Genomic DNA, 18,230 nt, shown 5'->3' with positions numbered 1-18,230 from the left:
CCAGGGCTGGCTCCCGTGTCCCACTCTTGCCCAGACCATGACAGGCATAAACCCCAGGCCGGGCCAGTCCTCCCAAGCCTGCCCGGGGCAGATGGACAGACACGATCCTCATGTGGGCGTTCAGAGCAGTTCCCAGGGACAGGGCCCTGGCGGAGGCGGCCCCCACGCTCCTCACAGCCGGCGCAGGCCCTGGTCAGCCAGCCAGAGCCACCAGGAGGGCCTGGGCTGGGCTGTCGTTACCCCACCGGGCAGCCTCAGGCTTGGACAGGGGGGTGGCCAGGGGCCCACAAACCTGGCCCAGCTGGGCCTCTGACACCCCCTCAGGGCCACACCCACCGGGCCCAGGTCTGCCCTGCCCATCAGCATCCAGAGGTCCAGCTAGGGCCAGCACTGGTCATCCCGCTGCCCCCCAAGGCAGGCGGCCTGGATGGGCCTGGCTCCTGTGGGGTGAGCTGGAGCGCGCTGTGCTGAGGGGCCACCGGGAAGGACCGTGACAGGTCCAGAGGGGGTCTGCCGGGAGAGGTGCATGCAAGCTTCCGTGTGTCGGTTGGAGGAGAGAGGACGGGCAGAGGGCATGTGGGGAGGGAACAGCCGGTGCCCACTCACCCCACACTGCCTGGATGCTGCCCTGGGGCCCGGCCAGGCGCCTCCCACCCCAGGGTGCTGAGGACACTGCCCTTTGACCCAGAGCCTGGGGCGCGACTCCCCACACAGCCCACGGTGCCGCCCAGACAGACATGGAGCCACACTGGGGACCTGGGGGGGCCAAGAGACTTTATTGCCACTCTCCCCAACAAAGAGCGGCGGTTCCGGGAGCCCGCAGCAGGGGCGGGAGCTGGGGGCGGCACGCAGGGCGGCAGGTCAGGGCAGGCAGGACACTGGGCTGGAGCCGAGGCCTCGACTGAGACCCACGCGGCACTTCCTGCAAATGGGAGGTCCCGAGCACTGGGGGCGCTGGGCGGTGAGCCGGGCACCCCATCTATAGGGCCCAGCCTGTGCCAGGACGGGCCCCCAGGCAGCCTTGAGTCTTCCGAGGGCCGGAAGGTCCCCTGTCTGGAAGGCAGGTGGGGGCACCCAGCCCAGTGGGTCCTGGGGTGAGGACTGGCCCTGTAGGCGGGAGCCCCGCAGCGTCTCAGGTCCCCAGGGCTGGCGGAGCTTCTCGGCTGGCTGGGGTCGTCACGTTCTCCGTGGTGCCGGGCGTCACACAGCGGCCTGACAGGACAGCACAGGGGTCCGAGGGCCTGGGAAAGCCCTCCTGCCTGATCCCCAGGCCCCGATGCCACCCCACGGCCAGTGCCCCAAGACCCTCCCTGTGGGGAGCCCAGGCGGACTCACTGGCCCTGGGTCCCGGGCATCGGCACCGCCCTGCAGGCTCTGCAGGAGGGCCAGCACCTCCAGGTTGCCCGCTGCTTCCGCCTGTGGGGGCACGAGGGGGTCGCTGCAGGGCCAGAGCCCCGGCCTGGTCCCCACCCCGGACACCCTCCCAGCCAGGCGCCTTTTGGTCCCAGCACAGCGCCCCCTCCACCTGCCCACAGCTCCGGGCCCATGGAGGACGGGGAAGGACCGGCCCCTGCCTGGGTTCCCAGCAGCATTGGCCAGTAGAGCTGGAATCAGGTCTGGGGCTGGGAAAGGGGGGAGCCTGTGGAACTACCCGGGAGGCCTTCCTGGAGGAGGTGGCCTCGCAGAGGGCAGTGGGGCAGCAGTGGCACTCACAACGTGCAGGGCGCTGCGTCCGTCGTAGCCCAGCAGCCCCGGATCAGCGCCCGCCTGGCACCACGCCCTCAGGCCTTCTCCATCCGCCCTGGACGCCAGCCTGGGGAAGGGGACGGGCTGTCGGGGCCTGCTGGCGCCCTCCCTCTGCCCACCCGCCCACCAGGCTGCCCCGAGCAGCTGAGCCAGCAGGGCCACGGGCGTGCGAGCCGCAGGCAGCGGGCGCCTGGAGTCTGGTTTCGGCTGGTGTGGGTGACTGAGTCAGCGGCCGCCCGCTCACACGCAGCCCGGTGGCTGCTCGCACACGCACACGCCCGCCGCGGGCGCACACCCGTTTCAGGTTGCTCAACGGGCGCTCCCTGGGCGGAGGCTGCAGAAACAGCAGGACAGTCTGGGGCCTCCTAGTGTTCACAGAGGGGGACACAGGAGGCCGGGGGCGGGGGGCCTGGACCCCGGCAGGCCCACAACGCCCGGCCCTGGGACAGCTTTGGTGGGAACGGCCTCACCTCCCTTCTGGGAGCCCCAGGTCCCCGGGAGCAGCCCTTACCTGCACAGCTCTGTCCCCACGTCCTCCAGCTCCTGAGGGGACAGGCAGGCCCCTGCTGCCCGCAGCAGGCTGATGACACCCCGATGCCTGCCACAAGAGAGGGCGGCCGAACATGGGCTCCCGGCCTCTGCTCACGATCCTGGGACAGCACCGGCCCCCACCTGCCTAGAACTCAGGGTTCCCTACCCCTGCTTGTCCAGGGCAACTTCTCAGGACACGGCGGGGTGCAGGGCAGGTACAGGCCCTGTCCCCAGGGCTCAGTGAGCCCATGGCTGAGCACAGCCCCCGTCCGCACCGTGAGGCCTCGCCGGGTCTTCCCCGCCTGTCCCAGAGGCCCGAGTCCCACCCGGCCTCGAGGACAGCGTCCCACCCGAGCTGGCCTCACCACACCCACCTGACCAGGGCTGGGGAAACTCAGCCAGCGGGGAGGGGTGGGGACGAGACACAGCCTGTCGGGCTAGTGCCCAGAGAAGGGTCCCCAGGGGCCCAGCTGGGCCAGGCTCGGGGGCTAGAGCAGGAGCGCTGTGGGGCCCCACTGCATGTCAGGCCCCTGCTGTGGGATCACCGCACTTCTGGGCAGCCTGGGAAGGGGGAGGGCCCCCGGGTCTTGCTCCCCACCCTTACCCCAAGAAGCCCTGGGGATAGTTCCACTCCTGGCACCGTGGGCCGGCAGGGGTGCAAGGCTGGGAGACCGGTTGGGCGGGCTGGGGGTGTTGTGACACCGGGCAGGGAGGAGGGGCCAGCCCAGGCTGGGGGAGCTCATCAAGCCTCTCACCCACGCCCCCGCTGCGCTCAGCCTGAATCTCAGCCAGATCAGCCCAGCCCGGGACCGGAGCACCCAGCAGCCCCCCCCCCCCCCCGCGCCCCCATTTCCCCCCCCCCCCCTCCCCCCGCCCCGGCCAGGAAAGACCGTGCAAGCCCCTCCCCAACATCCCCCACCAGGGGCCACTCCCCAGGGCTGGGTGAGGGGAGGGGCCAGGACCTGCCTTGGACAGTGGTGACCCGGACCCAGACACCCTTAGTCTCTCTACACAGGATGAGTGAGCGCCCCCTCCAAGAGAACTCCCAAGGAGGCGAGGCCCAGGGGCTTTGGATGCCAAGCCCCCAGCAGCCCCACGTCAGAAGTCACGAGAACAGCATCTACACTGCCCCGGGCTGCGGCGGGCACAGAAGGGGACAGACGGGCTGCCCCGGCCCAGAAGGCTCCGGCCACTGGGGCATGGGGCCTGTGCCCGCCAAGCCTGTGGCTGCCGTGGGCAAAAGCAATGAGCCTGGCCCTAGGAGGGGGGTGCCAGGGAGAAAGGAGAGGCGGGTCCCAGCAGAGATCAGTGATGCTGGCCTGCTCTGGCCTCCCCGGCCAGCACCCTAACCCTAACCCTAACCCTGGCCAGCACCCAGACCCCTGCCGGGGGGGGGGGGGGGGGGCGCCAGAGCCAGAGCTCTGGAAGGGGCTGTGCCTGGGAGTGCCTGGGCAGAGACCCGGCTCCCTCCCACATGGCCCTCACACCACCCCCAGGCCCTGGGCGCCTGGGGCCAGCAGAGGCCTCTGGTGCCCAGCCTCAGCCATGTTCTGGGTTCTCGGCCCCATGTCCGAGGACACCAGCTGCGGGGCATCCCCGGCTCCCTAGGCCAGGCCCTGTCTCCAGACGCCAGGCTTGCTGGGGAGCAGCTTGGGGGCCCCTACTGCTCGGAGGGCTGAGCCTGCGTCTCATCTGGCGCCCCCTCACACCCCGCCCCGGCACCAGCCCTAGCCCCAGGTGCGTGATGCGGGTGCGCGTCCGTAAAAGCTCCTCTGCCAGAGACCCCGGCCTTGTCGTACTTACCGGAGGTCACTTCCTCCAGGAAGGCCCGCCTTGACCACCCAGCCCGCAGTCCACGTTCCTGCTGGGCTCTCACCCCTGCACGGGCATGGCTAGCACCAGGCCACGGGAGGGGCTCTGGGAGCATGGGGGTGGGAGGGGTGGGGGGACTCTGGGAGCACGGGGACAGGGGTGGGGGCGCGCTCTGGGAAGCAGGCGCCCTCGCAGCTCTGCTAGGGGAAGCCACACGCAGCGGCGGCTACTCTGAGACAGCTCTGTCTGGGCTGGCCCCACGGGTGCCCTGCCCACAAGCCCACCGCAGTGCCCGGGCCGAGTACCTGCCCCGCACGGCCAGCAGCAGCGGGCTGACGCCGTCTTCGTCCCGGGCGTTGGCGTCCGCCCCCCTCTGCAGCAGCATGGTGACCACCCCGGCATGGCCCCCCCGGGCAGCCATGTGCAGCGGTGTCTGGCCCCTGAAGTCCTCCAGGCGCAGGTCGCTGTCCTAGGCGAGGCAGGGACAGGCCCCTGCTGAGGGTGGCTGGGCAGGGCCAGGTGGGCACGGGGAGGGCCTGAGGAGGGCCATACACCCTGGGGTGGGCCTGGCACAGTGCCCCCTCCCACTGCAGGCTGCTGAGCCCGGCAGACCAGGGTGCAGGGCTTGAGGCCCAGCGAGAGAAGGTCCTGCCCACAGCTGGCCAGTGCCCCAGCCCCGGTGCCCAGCAGGGCTGGGCTGGCCCCCGAGGACAGTGGGGAACTCACCAGCTCTGCCAGCGCTTGCAGGGCCTCCAGGTCACCGGCGTGGGCAGCGGCACAGGCCAGGCTGGGCACCAGGGCGTCCCGCGCAACACCGGCCTCCTGGGGGAAGGGTGGCACCCTGGACCCATGGGTTTCCCTGGGATCCCGAGCGTGGGCGGACAGGGGCGCCAGGGCAGCCACGGTCTCAGTCACCCCGGGGCTGGAAAGGGCTGGACTGCCACCCGGACCCTGCTGCGGCTCTCGGAGCTGTTTCCCAGCCTCCCCACAGCTGCAGGGGTGCAGGCGCAGAATCACGGAAGGCACACACTGGGGGCACGGGGTGCTGTCCCCAATCCTGGCCGAAATGTGGGGCCCTCCAGGGTCTCCCGGATGCAGAGGCTGGGGTCCCCGCAAGCCCCCGGGTAGTGCCGCGCCCACCGGTCCGGCCACAGCGCCCACAGCCAGCCCTGATCACAAGGCTGCTGCACCCCGAGAGTCATTAGCTCCAGCCTGGCTGCCCTAATAACAGGCCACACCCTCCTCCTCTTTCATCTGACCACAGCCGCCCCAGCACGCGGCCGCAAGCACCCCTGAAGCTCTCCCTCCACACAGGCCCATCCCCGCCTCCGCAGAGGGGAAACCAAGGCACGTGGCCAAGCCCTGCACCACTGGGCGTAGCGCTCCCAGGCCTGACACCCACCCGGGGGCGGTCACCCCAAGGCCTGCCCAGACCCCAGGCCCTGAGGTGCCTCCCTGGCCTCCCCCACCCCCAGGCCGAGCACCCTGCTCGAGGTCGCCCAGACAGTCACGGGCACAGGGTCCTCACCACGGAACCTCTCAGGCCTCAGCCTGAGCGCGCCGCTCCCCACCAGGCAGCCCTGCCCCCCAGGCCGGTGCTGAGGCCAGCAGGGACGCCCCCAGCTAGCGCTGCTCAGTGATCACCCAGTCCCTCCGCGGAGGGCGCATGCCACCCGCCTGCGCCGGACAGTACCTGGCTCAGGCTGAGGAGCTGGGCGAGCTGGCAGCCCAGCACACCGCCCCGCCGGGCGGCCTGGCACCCCTCAGCCAAGGGCAGCGTCACCTCTCCCCGAAGGTCCCTGGCCAGCAGCTGCGGAAGGAACAGAAAGAAGTCGGCCTGGGCCCAGCGGCCAGAGCATGCCTGGCCGGCCCCAGGGTGTGGGTGAGGGCGGTCCTGGGCACGGCCGGGTCTGAAGCTCCCCGGGAACATGAAGGGAAACTGGGGCTGCCAGTGGGCGGGGAGCCCAGGCCCCGAGCGAGCTCCCTCCACCACGGCAGCCCCCAGCCCTGCCCCGTCCAGGCCGAGGCCGGTCCAGCTTGCTGACCACCTGCACGGCACCTGGGCCTGAACCGGGTCCCGGCGCCCGCGCCCCGGCCACGCACCTCCTTCCTGCCCTCGGGGCTCAGCCCCGGCCGGCCCAGCACATAGGACAGCTTGGCCAGAGCCGCCTCGGACGTCATGTCGAAGCCGGAGACGATGCCCACCCCGGCCATGGCCTGTGGGGAGGGTCACGGTGGGAATCGGCGTGTGGGAGGGTGCCCCGCGGCCCCGTCCCGCCCTGCCCCGCCGTGCAGCCCGCGCAGCCCTGCCCGCACCGCGCCAGCCGCATAGTCCGAGGTCACGGCGCCCTGCAGGCAGTGGGTGCAGTTGAGGATGAGCAGGCCCCGCGCGGCCGCCGCCCGCAGCTCCTGCAGCAGCTCCGGCTTGGTGGGCCCGTTGCCCGAGCCGAAGGTCTCCAGGACCACGCCCTTCAGGGGGGGCCGCAGAAAAGCCCGCACCTGCAGAGGGAGGGGGTGTCTTTGCTCCCTGCCCTGCCCCACACCCCACCTGCACGGCACCCCTGAAGGCCGCGGGGCTGCAGAGCCAATGACCCGAACCCTGGGGGGCCGAGGAGGCGGCGCGGGGCCGCAGAGCGGGTCAGGGCTGGCAGAAAGCACAGGCGAGGGAGCCGGCCCGGCCTCGCACCCGCGCCCCGCCCGAGCAACAGCACAGGGCTGCTCCCCCGAAGCTGGCACGTGCACCACGTTGTGGGGACACCGGCCCCACCCGATGAGGCTGCAGGGGAAGACGGGCCTCGGGGCCCCTCACCCAGGGACCGGCCCCTTGGACGCCCTGCTGCAGGGCACCCGTTCCCGGCCCAGGGTGGCCCCAGACTGGCCATGGGGGGAGCTCAAGGGCTGAGCCTCTGGCCCAGGGCCACCCTGAGCCGCCTCCAGCCGCCCCACAGCAGTCGCTCAGTTTGGCCCCGCTCCTTCTCCAGGCAGAGGTCGAGGGGGAGGCCAGGCCAGTCCCAGGCAGCCCGCAGGGTTGGAGGGCCTGGGCCCAGCGCCCTGCTGAGGCCGATGACCCGGGAGCGGCCCGGGAACCCAGGGAGGCCCAGCTCCCGGCACCCAGGGGACCAAGCCGGGGTCCCAGCCCAGTGCCGGGGCCTTGCCTGGGCTGGGGTGAGGGGCTGTGGAGGTGGCCATTGGCTCTTCATGCTCCCCCGCTCCCCAGCACGCTCTAGAGATCTCGAGAGACACCAGAGATGGTCCAGCGGCCACCCACGGGAAACGCGGCCTGCTCTGGCCGTGTGGCCACTGGGACCTGACCGCCAGTCAGACCGCAAGGTGACGGGCTGGGCGGGGCTCTTGCACAGTGGCCTGGCCACCACGTCCAGCTCCAAGGACACCGCGGGGGCAAGTCCAGCCTCAGCACCCGCCCCTGCAGGTCTCAGACCTGTGAGGGCTGGAGGGCCGTGCACGGCACACAGGCCCCACACCCACAGTCCCACCGTCTCCAGAAGGTACACTTGGGCACCAGCCTGGAAGAGGTGCCCAGGAAGTGTCCAACTCCTCCCTGGCTGCCCCTGCAGCCCGAGTCACAGCCCCGCCCGCCCGCCCCCGGAGCCAGCACACTCACCCACCAGGACCTCAAGCTCGCCCTGGGGCCCTCGGGGCACAGGGGAGCCAAAGAACAACCAGCGGTGTGGCCCAGCACCCAGGGGGGTCCACGTGGCCACTCGGAGTCAGGGCCAGCAGGTGTCTGCCCAGGCACCTCCCCATGTGTCGGCCACAGAGCAAGACCACTCTGTCTGGACAGAAGGGGCCGCTGTGCTGCTCACAGCACAAGGGCATGCGCCCGCTGCCCGCACCCAGCAGCCTGGAGGCTGCGCCCGGCCCTGGAAGCGCCGAGACCCTCTGCCCAGCAGGGGCACAGCGTGGGGGCTGGACAGAGGGTGGCCGAGGGGTGGACCACAGGGGTGGCCACACCCCACAGGCCCCCTCACCCCGCAGGAGCGGCCTGGGGAAGCCCACACCACAGCGCGTGCCACTGGCCAAGCACGGCTGGCGGGAGGGTGCAGGCCCCAGAGACTGGGGCTGGGCATCACTAGACGCAGTTCCCCAGGCACCTGAGGCAGTGCCCGGGGGTGGGGGGGCGGTGTCCTGGGGAGGACGGGGGAGGGTGGTGCCTACCAGGCTGGCAGGGATGCCGGGGTAGAGGCGCAGCAGCCCCACGTCCTGCTCCATGCCGCTGTGCACCACCAGGCGAGCCGGCCCGCGCGGCCTCCGTACCAGCTCCTGATTGACTGTGGGCCAGAGGGGCGGCGCGAGCGGTCAGGGCCAGTTGACACCCCTGCCCACCAGCCCTGAGCTGCCCAGCCTCGCAGGCCCAGATTGCAGCCCACTGGCCCTCACCGGCCCCCAGGTAAGGAGGACGGGCAGCGGACGGTGGGCAAAGGTGGGAGCACAGCTGACATGTCCCAGCACAACCGCAGGCACCGGTGTCCTTCCTGGCCCCAGGAGCGGGGCTGGTCCTCGGGACAGCCACCTCAGCCACCCTCCTGGCGCCCACCACCCGGCACCCCCGGGGGTGAGAAAATGACTGGATAAAGGAGCGTCTGGGCCCCGCCCCTGTGAGAGTGGCCAGCCCCACAGACGCGCCCAAGTCCCAGGGGCTGCCGTGTGCCCCCCCCCCGCCCAGGCTGCAGGGGCATAGCGTGGGGGCTGGACAGAGGGTGGCCGAGGGGTGGACCGCCGGGGTGGCCACACCCCACAGGCCCCCTCACCCCGCAGGAGCAGCCTGGGGAAGCCCACACCACAGCGCGTGCCACCGGCCAAGCCCCTTTCGCCACCATGACCAGGGCGCGGGGCCGGCACAGTGGCCTCGAGTAGGCAGTGACCACTGTGCAGGCCCATATGAAGGACACCATGAGTCCAGGCAGGGGTCAGTGCCCCAGAGCAGGGCAGGGCCGGCCCAAGGCTGCCCAGAGTCAGGCTCAGCGCCAGACAGGAGCGGGGCCTGCGGGGCCCCCTGGGGCGCGGACCACGAGGCCAGCCCCAGCCTCCCGCTGCGCGGCCAGAGCCATTCCCGTGTGACCATCTCCCCTGCCTCCCCTGTCGGCAGGAGGAACTGCCGACTCGGCGCCTCTCCCCGGCGCGGGTGGGGCCTGGTTCCCGGGGACGGGGGCGGGAGCCCCCACGCCAGCATCAATCAGGCCGAGACGCATCCTTTAATTTAGGTCCAGGCGCCCAGCTGGGCAGGCAGATAAGAGGCACAGGGCGGGGGTGCTGCCACCACAGGAGTTATGGCTGCTAAGAGGGTGTCCCAAGACAAAGAGACCCGGGGGCCGCATCCTCGCTGCAGAGGCAGGAGGAGGTGCTGGGGAGGTGGCGGGCGGCTTCAGGGCACACGTGCTGCTGGCCCGGGGACTAGGCTGGACACGGGGCCACACGCGCCCATGCAGGGAGTGTCCAGTGAGTCCCCCCAGATAGAGGGGCGCAGACCCCTGCAAGCTCCAGAAACCACAACCAGGGACCCCAAGCCACTCCTCCTCTGGGGCCCCGGCTCAGAGTGGGGTGACCTGCTGGGGCTCCCCTGCAGCCCAGGACAGCACCCAATGTGCTGCCTCCTAACTTGGGGCACACACCTGGCGCCCCAGCGACGACCCTACTGCAGAGTGGCACCCCCTGCTGTCCCCCAGCTCAGCGTACTTGTGACATCAGCGCCCACAACAGCCAGGGGGCGCAGGTTGGGCGAGCAGAAGGCGGTGAACCTGCGTGAGTCCACCTTGGTCACCCGGTTGCCCCGGAACAGCTGGTTCTGGAAGAACAGGCAGACCTGCGGCGGGGGGACGGCAGCTCAGTGCTGGGGAGCCCAGCCGCCCCCACCCCCCGGCCATCAGTGGGTCCCAGTCCTGCCAGCTGCCTGTGGGGCCTGGGGAGGGCTGGCCAGGGGCTGGCCAGTGAGGGCACCACTGTCCAGCTGCCCTTTGTTCCCTCCTCAGGGAGCCCCTGGGCCCTGCTCGGGAGGAGGGGCTGCTGGGCGCCCCAGCTTGCAAGCCCCCCAAGGGCTGCCGCGGGGCCGGACACAGGCCTTGGGGGCCCGCGTGTGAGGGCGGGTGAGCGCCGGCTCCGGCGCACGATCTGCGGGCCGCGAGGGCCACCTCGGCACAGCGTATGCAGACCCGCCCCGCCCAGAGGACACGCGCCGCGGTGGCCGCCCCCTGCACGCCCCAGCCTCGACGCCCCACCACCGCCGCTGGGCCCGGGAGGCTACCTCGGGGATGACGTACAGGCCGGCCATGAGCAGGGCCCCCAGCAGGTTCTCCCGGCCGTCGCTCCACAGCGCGTGGATGGGCACCTGCGGGCGAGGGCGCCGAGGTGCTGAGGCCCAGCCGAGGGCGGAGCGAGGGTGGGACCCCGGCCCCTCCCAGCCGGCAGGTCTCAGCCCCCGGGCTCAGAGGGTCTGGGCGGAGCCCGATCCCCCCCACCCCCAGAGTGCCAGGCCAGACGTGACGCCGGCACCCTGGGGAGGGCAGGCGGCCAGGCCCACGTGGGGCGGACAGGGCCTGCAGGCCCTCTGAGCACCCCCACCAAGCGCTTGGAGGCAGGCCCTAGTGGGACCCCGCGTCCCCTGCTGCCTCCCCTCAAGCCCAGCTCTTTCCTAGGACATTCCACCTGCCTTGGCTTGGGGTGGTGCTGGGTGGGGTGACAGAGGAGGGTGGCATAGGCCCCGGCCCCCAAGGACAGGTCTGATGGGGCCGCGGTGGGAGGAAAGGTGGGCAGGACAGGCCCTGAGCGCACGGGCAGAGCAGAGGCTGCCTCGGGAGCTGCAGGACAGCGCAGGCACCCGGGCCCTCCCCCCCCCCCTCCCCGTCCCAACACACTGACCCGCCCTGAGGCCTCGGGACCCTCCCCCACGTGCGGGGCTACCTGGGCGCCGGTGAGGACGACAGTCTTCCGCAGGTTCTCCAGCACGAAGGACAGCACGGAGGCGGCAAAGGCCATGGTGTCAGTGCCGTGGATCACCACAAAGCCGTGGTACTGGTCGTAGTGGCTCTGTGGGGGGAGGTGCGCTCAGGTGGGCCTGGCCCTGCCACTCGGGCCTCCTCCCACCCAGGGCCGGGCCCCGCCCCTGCCAGGGAGCGAAGGCAAAGGGGCCAGAAGCAGCAGGAGGGGCGTGGGAGGCCTGGTCACCTGCTGGCCAGGAAAGGGAGCCCCGCGGGGGCCCACCCCGCCCCGCGACGGCTTCCCTGCCTGCTGTGAGCCATGACACCCCTCAGGGCACCAGGAATGGGGTCTCTGGACACCCCCAGAATACGGTTGCCCCTTCTACATCTCAGGCCGGCATCTCCCCAGGCGATGCCCACTCAGGGCACCCGAGAACACTGGTCTGGGGGTGGGGCTACCCCAGAGCTCAGTGTAGGGTCCTGGGTGCCCCACCTGCAGGGCAGCGGAGCTGCAGGGGCCGTGGGCAAAGCCATGCTGGGAGGCTGCTAAGACCGGACCTGGGCAGGTGGGCACACGGGGGCAGGGCCCACCAGGTCCTGCCAAGCCAAGGCACTGCCGCGGCCCCACACTCCCCACCCGCCGGCCCCCTGGCAGCAGTGGGGTGGCTTCACCGGGCTGCCCTCCGGCCACCACCTCCCAAGGGCAACCAGGCCGCATCTGCCGGGTTTGACTCAGGCTGTAGCTGTGGGGAGCAGAGTTCTGAGGGCCCCCAGACACCCCCCTCCCCCACACAATACCAGGCCATGCTGGGTCTGAACTGCAGAGGTGAGCTGCAGGGCGGGCAGGGGCGCCCTCTGCCGGCCACACGGGGCTCAGCGCAGCAGGTCTTGGGCCGGCCGGCAGGACAGCAGACCCGGCACTTGGCACAGCGCACTGGTCACACCAGGAGACCGCCTGGACCCGGGGTCAGAGACCACGGACCTGCCCGGGGCAGCCAGTGGCCCCATGTGGGGGCACAAGGGCCAGACTCAAGGTGGTGAACTGTCCCAGCTGCTCACAACGAGGGGACAGACATGTGAGCCTGTCCCTGCAGCTGCCAGAGAAGGGGGCCGTGATGATAAGGCCCAGGGGAGCAGGGCGTCTTGAGGGGGGCGGGTGAGAATGGGCCTAGAGGTGTGGGAGGCCCCAGCCAGCGGAGGCAGCACAGGGTCAGCTGTGCAGGGCGGGTGGTGGACAGGATAGAGCGAAAAGCTGACAGAGGCCGGCGCCGGCTCACAGAGCGTGAGGCGTCCACGCGCTGCGCTCACTGTAAGCTCCGAACCCCACGGGAAGTCTGCGTCCTCCTCTGGGCCAGAAGCCCCACAACCGCAGGGCGGGTGTGAGGTGAGGTGGGCAGAGGACACAGAACCAGGCTCATCAGTCTCCGGGACGCATGGCAGGTCCTAGCCCAGGCTGCCAACTGGGTCAAGCAGATCACGAACAACCAGGGCGCCTGTCCCTGAGCTCCTTTGCCAAAAGTGGACACTGCCCACACCTCAGCTTGCACTGGCGAGGGGCTTCCGAAACTCTGCAGCAGAAGTGACCCAAGGGCTCTGCACACTCCTGAAGTGACCATTCCCCGAAGCTCCCACGGTCTGGCAGGCAAAGCCCACATGGACCCCAGGGCCCTCTTGCTCCGAGTGGGGCGCAGCGCCCTGCTGGCCCCACCTGCTCTCCGGTCCTCCGGCCCTGCCCACACTGCAGCCCCGCCCACTCCCTGCAGCCCCATCCCCGAGTCCCCGGGCCGCCTCCCCCCCCACCCCCGCTACCTCGATGGTCTGGGCAATCTGCACCCACTCGGCGATGGTCATGTCGCTGGAGTCGAAGAGCGGCTGGCACTCCAGCACGGTGTAGACAATCCTCTGGTCGCCGCTGGCAGGCCTGGGAGGTGGGAGGCCAGATCCCGCTCTGTCCCCCGGGCGGTCCTGTGCCCCTCGGGAGCGGCCGAGCCCCTGCACCAGGGACCCCCGGGCCGCACCTGCCCATATACCCTCAGCACCCTGAGTCCTCGGCCTGGCTTCCCCTCCAGCTGCCATCCCCAGGGGCAGGGACAATGATCCAGGAGGGGCCAGTGAGGGACGGGACGGGCTGTTTCCCTGCAGGTCACTCAGAATTCTAGGAGTGAGCTAGGCCCAGCCCTCCCTGACCGAGATGACCCTGGGGGAGGATGGCCCAGGAGGTCAGCGACCAGGAGGGCGGTTGGGGCCCGGCCTCCAGCTGTGAAAAGGCAGTGGGCACCTGGCCCAGAGTGGGGAGCCACGGCCGCCTGGGGGCCGCCCGCCTCTCGGGCTGGGCGCAGCCCTGTGTGGCCAGGCCCCAGGCCTGCAGTCCCCAAGGCAGCAGGAGGCCAAAAGCCCTGAAGGGCCAGGTCTAAAACGGTGGCCGTGGGAGGGATGCAAGTGAGGAGCCGGGCTGCACCCACTGCGGAAGCACCAAAAACCAAGCCACCCACGGCTGGCCGGGGCAGCCCAGGCCTGGAGGTGCCCACCTTGGGACGGCCCCCCAGCAGCTGGCTGCTCCCCGCCCCACACCCCGCCTCCGGAGCCACACTCACGGCAGCACCAGGGTGTCCTCGGGGAGCCCACGGGCCTGGGCGTGCTCCTTGTCATGGAACATGGGCAGTGTCCTCAGGACGGCGGCCAGGCCCCTCCCGGGGACGAGCACTGCGGGGGGCAGGGGGTTGGCACTCGTGGCAGGGCCGGATGGGGGGTGGGGCCAGGTGAGCTCTGTCAGGCTGGACAGACGGGCTGCAGCTGCCCAGGACCCGGCCACGGGGGCACAGCCGCCCTCTCCCGCCCTCTCCTCTCCCCGGGTGGGGCATCCTGGGGCTGGGCGCCGGGGCTGCGACCCGCTGCAGGCTCAGAGGGCGGTGCCGGGACTCGGCTCCACGCGCGTCCAACTGTTTCCCCGCTGCCCAGCGGCCGCTTGCAGCCTCTCCCGCTGCCCGCCGCGCACGCCTGGCCGCCTCCCCTCATCTCTCCTGCCTTCAATTCAGAAGCAGGACCCCCGGAAGGGCGCAGGACAGTGGGTCTCAGACCAAGGTCGGTGCCCTTGGTCTGGCCGGTGGGGCCTCTGCTGTGCAAGGTCACCTGCAAGGGGACACTTTCTCAGGCTCCGGGCTGTGAACATGGACGCCTTCCGGGGCAGCGACTGCCCGCCACAGTGGGCATGGGTGCAGAAACGGGTGGGGGTGGGCCGGGACCAGTGTGGTGGGACCCCACCCCGGCCTCCCCTCCCTTGATCTCCATTGCTTCGCAGGGGACCCCGAGGGCCCTGGCTCAGCCCCGGCGCAGCGCCCTCAGGAACCCAGAGCCCCTCACCCCCTCGGTGTGGACACGTGCGGTCCCTCTCGGGCCACCTCCTCCGCAGGTAGGGCGGGTCTTCCCCACCCCTGCCCACGCCTGGCCTGGCGCTCTGCTCTCCCCTGTGCGTGCCAGGAGGCGGGCTCAGGGGGACACGGGCAGGCCCGGCCGCCTGGAGGAGTCTCGGGCAGCTGGGCCTCAGCTGGCCGAGGATTCACGACGTCCCCTGACACGTGCCCACTGACCCGGCAGAGAGCGGGCTGGGCCTGGGGTGTCAGCTGCCATTGTGACCTCTGCCTTCCGTGTCTGAGCCTGGGCAGCGTTGGGGGTGGCCCCGTGCCCTGCAGGTCAGGTCACAGCAGGCGAGAAACGCTGCCGACAGCAGCAATCCAAACGGCTTTGCCGCTGCCCGAGGTTAATCATTGACGCCTGTTCCCACCGGACATCCCGGAGGCTGGGCCTGGAGTCCCGAGTTCAACACCCCCTGGCCCGAGGCCCTCGGGGCACACGCCCCACCTGCAGGGCTGCCCCGTGCTAAATGGTCAACCCAACCCCAGTGCCCCCGAGAGCTGCCCCCGCCCCCCCCCAGAGCAGACTGTGGGCACCCAGCAAGGACGGGACGGTCTTCCTGGGTCTCCCCGGTCTTGGCTTCCGGGCATGGGGCCCCTCCTCACACCCAGCACCCGGAGCAGAATCCAAGGGCCTGGGAAGACTCGACCCCCCTCACCCCAGCTTTCCCCATCCACCTTCGAGGCATGGGACTTTGAGGCCTCTCTCCAGGGGGACGTGGGGCAGGTGGCGTGGAGCCCACCACGTCTTCACAGCCCAGACCCTCAAGGCCAAGTGTGGCGCCCGACGGGATGGTGCCAACCACGGCCAGGTCCAGAGAGACCGGTCCCAGGGCCGCCCCTGCACTCTGCCCTGCCCCCGGGGCTCCCCAGTCATCGCTGCCCCCACCAGAGCCACCGGGCCCAGGGCCGCGCCGAGAAGCCCACAGGCACAGCGCTGTGCGGAGCTGTGGGTCTCCAGGCAGGGGGGCCGGCACCTGAGGCAGTGTGGGGAGGGTGCAGGGCACGCGGGTGGGGGTGCCAGCCGTGGTGGGGAGGGAGGGCTGGGGGAGCAAGGGCTGGCGCAGCTGCAGAGGGGCTGGCGCAGCTGCAGAGGGGCTGGCAGGGGTGAGTGCGCCAGCGCCCCTGTGGCCCTGGGACCACCCCCTGGAGAGGGCTGGGGGTGGGGACGGCAGGAGGGAGGGACTCAGGAAGGGGCTGAGGCTGTGTGGGGTGCCAGGGAGGGGGCGCCCCACAGCCCAGGACCGATTTCCCGCTTGCCCAGGCGCCCAGGCACCCAGGCACGCCAGAAAGTTCTAGGTGCCAGAAAGTTCTAGGTGCGGTGTGCAGGGTCCTCTCCCGCTTCTAGGGATGCCCCCCAGACTGGGGTCCTCCCCGAAGGGCTCAGCCCTCGCTGGCGGCTCGCCCGCCTGGCCTGCCGCCCCCGTGGGGCCCGCGCCAGGGCAAGGACGCGCGGCCGGGAGCCCCCAGCCCCCAGCCCCCAGCCCCCAGCCCCCAAGCCCCTCCTAGGGTCGCAGGCCAAGCGCGCCAGGCCCAGGGCCGGGGCGGCTGCAGCGGGGCGCCCCGGCCCGACCCCCGCCCGCCGCCCGCCGCCGCCCGCCGCCCGGGGGAGGGGTCGTCCAGGCGCTGCCGGCCCGCGCCGCCCGCCTCACCGCCGCGCTCGCTCCGCATGCCGATGGTGCCGCCGGTGTAGACGGCCAGGAGCCGCCGCTCGGGCCCCGCCGCGCGCGCCATGCCCGCAGGCGTCAGGGGCCGGGGCGCCGCGGGCCGGACTGGCGAGCGCGGCGGGGCGCGGAGGGCGCGGGGCGGGCCGGGGCGGGGCGGGCCGGGGCGGCCGCTGGAGCCGGGGGTCCCGCCCCGGGGCCGCGAGCCGGCCCTGGCCGGGCGCACCTGGGCGGGGCCTGGCGAGCGGCTGAACCGGGGCGGGCCGGGCCGGGCCAGGCCGGGCCGGGCGCGCGAGGGGCGCGGCCCGCCCAAGGCCACGTGCGGAGGCGCCGAGGACTCCGAGGCCGAGGGCACCGCCCGGCCCTCCAGCCCGCCGCGCCCCGCTGGCCACTCGCGGCGGGGCGGCCGAGCCCGGGGCGCCGCCCGCAGCCCTGGGGCGAGGCCCTTGCGCTTCACTCCGGGCGGGGCGGGCGGGGCGGGCGGGGCGGCAGCCGGGGCGCGGCTCGGGGCACCCCCTGCAGGGCCGCATTCCATTGCTGCTGCCGGGCTAACGATGCAAAAGCACTCCCTGGGGCCGGGCGAAGGCCCCCCAGCGCCCGAGCCAGCGGCCTGGGGTGCTGGCGGGGCTCTCGAGGTCCCTCACCTGGGGGCCTCCCCCAGCGGGGTCTGTGCCCACATCCTCGGGCGCCCCTCACTGGCCCTGCGCCTCCGCACCCGCCAGCCTCCACAGTCGCCTTGAAGTGCTAGGTCAGGGCTTCCACAGGGGAAGTTGGGGGACACCACTTAGCAACCCCCAGAAAGCCCGGTGTTCCCTACATCTGCCATCCGCAGCCTATGGCGGGTCCCGTGTCTCTCCACCCGTCCCTGCTCCTCCTGGGAAGGAAGGAAGGGGCAGCTCAAACACACCCGTCACCCACCTGCCCAACTCCCAGGAAGTGGGGTTTGGGGCCAGGCAGGCCTCCCTGGGGATCCCAAGAGTGGCTTCTCTTGGGGAGCTCTGAGCCCCCAATTCCACCATCAAACTGGGCAGCAGGGGTGGCGGCAGGTGGGGCTGGTCTGTAATGCGGCAGCCCAGGTCTCCGGCATCGTCTGTGCACCTGCCATGCCCAGTGCGGGCAGGCCCCAGACCACCGTCCTCCGTGGGGGTAGGAAGAGGCAGAACCCCGCCATCTGAGGGGAGTGCGGGGGGTGGCAAGGGCACCAGCTCCGCCTCTAGAGAGCTGAGGTTTCAGCTGAGCCTAAGTGCGAGGAGGCTGCCCAGGTCTGCCCCAGGGCGCCCAGGAGGCTGATGGAGGGGGGACACTGGTGAGGGGCTGCGGCCCCGGTAAGACCCGCACGAGGCCAGCCCCCACGGGCTGCGCAGATGTCTCCATCTGACGGCTGTGCGGAGGCGGGCAAGAGGGCACAGTCGGGGCTGGCGAGACACAGGTGTGCCGCCCAGGGGTGGACTCTCCTCCGCCTCGCCCCACGCCTTTCCCTGTGGACGGGCTCCCGTGGGCACTTGCTGGGGCCTGGGGCCTGCCCGACCCCAGCCTCGTCCTGCCATCGGTGGGCGCTGTCGGCAGTAGGAGCGTGGACGAACCGATCGGGGTGTTTCTACAATGTAAGATGAGAACAAGAACCAGCCCCGCACGACAGCGGGGCTCGCGCCTCCCACACCACGGCGGCCCGGTAGAACAGCGCCCTGAGAAGGGGCGGGCGGCTGCGGGGCAGGGCTGCCAGAAGGTACCATGACAGGAAACGGGGGGCAGGAAGATCGTGACGTAATTTTGCCCGATATCATCATGTGGTTCTTCTGTTGATGCGGTTTGATCCACATGCATGAAAGCACCCTGCCGCCCGGAGTCTCACTTGGCCACGGGGCATGGCCCCCGCCGCACGCTACATCCATCTACTGGTATTTCGTTCAGGATGTGTGCATCAATATTCCTCAGAGACACGGGGCTGCAGTTTTCCTTTCTGATGTCTTTGTCCAGGGTTTGGTATTAGGGTGATCACGACATCACAGAGTGTTAGAAGTGTCCCCCCTTCTTGGGATTTTTTTTTTTAAAGATTTTTATTTATTTGTTTATTTATTTCTTTATTTATTTACACAAGCACTGGGTACAGTCAGAAGCGCGGGAGGGTGAGAGAA

General features: G+C 71.1%; 1 protein-coding gene across 1 annotated transcript; it reads right to left on the bottom strand.

Moving 5' to 3' along the window:
- Positions 1–1,200: 1,200 nt before the first annotated feature.
- Positions 1,201–16,165, bottom strand: ASPG (asparaginase; the record flags this gene model as incomplete). Its single annotated transcript, XM_084240343.1, has 16 exons — positions 1,201–1,212; positions 1,336–1,416; positions 1,714–1,813; positions 2,258–2,344; positions 4,395–4,558; positions 4,816–4,911; positions 5,783–5,899; positions 6,193–6,306; positions 6,406–6,588; positions 8,266–8,378; positions 9,784–9,910; positions 10,349–10,432; positions 11,005–11,130; positions 12,831–12,942; positions 13,616–13,724; positions 16,084–16,165. 16 exons carry the CDS (start codon positions 16,163–16,165, stop codon positions 1,201–1,203), a joined length of 1,707 nt encoding a protein of 568 aa, XP_084096469.1.
- Between the last annotated feature and the right edge of the window lie 2,065 nt (positions 16,166–18,230).

The sequence above is a fragment of the Talpa europaea genome (assembly GCF_964194135.1).
Source record: "Talpa europaea genome assembly, chromosome: 8".
Classification (NCBI taxonomy): Eukaryota; Metazoa; Chordata; class Mammalia; order Eulipotyphla; family Talpidae; genus Talpa; species Talpa europaea.
This window is presented reverse-complemented; position numbering and strand designations above follow the sequence as displayed.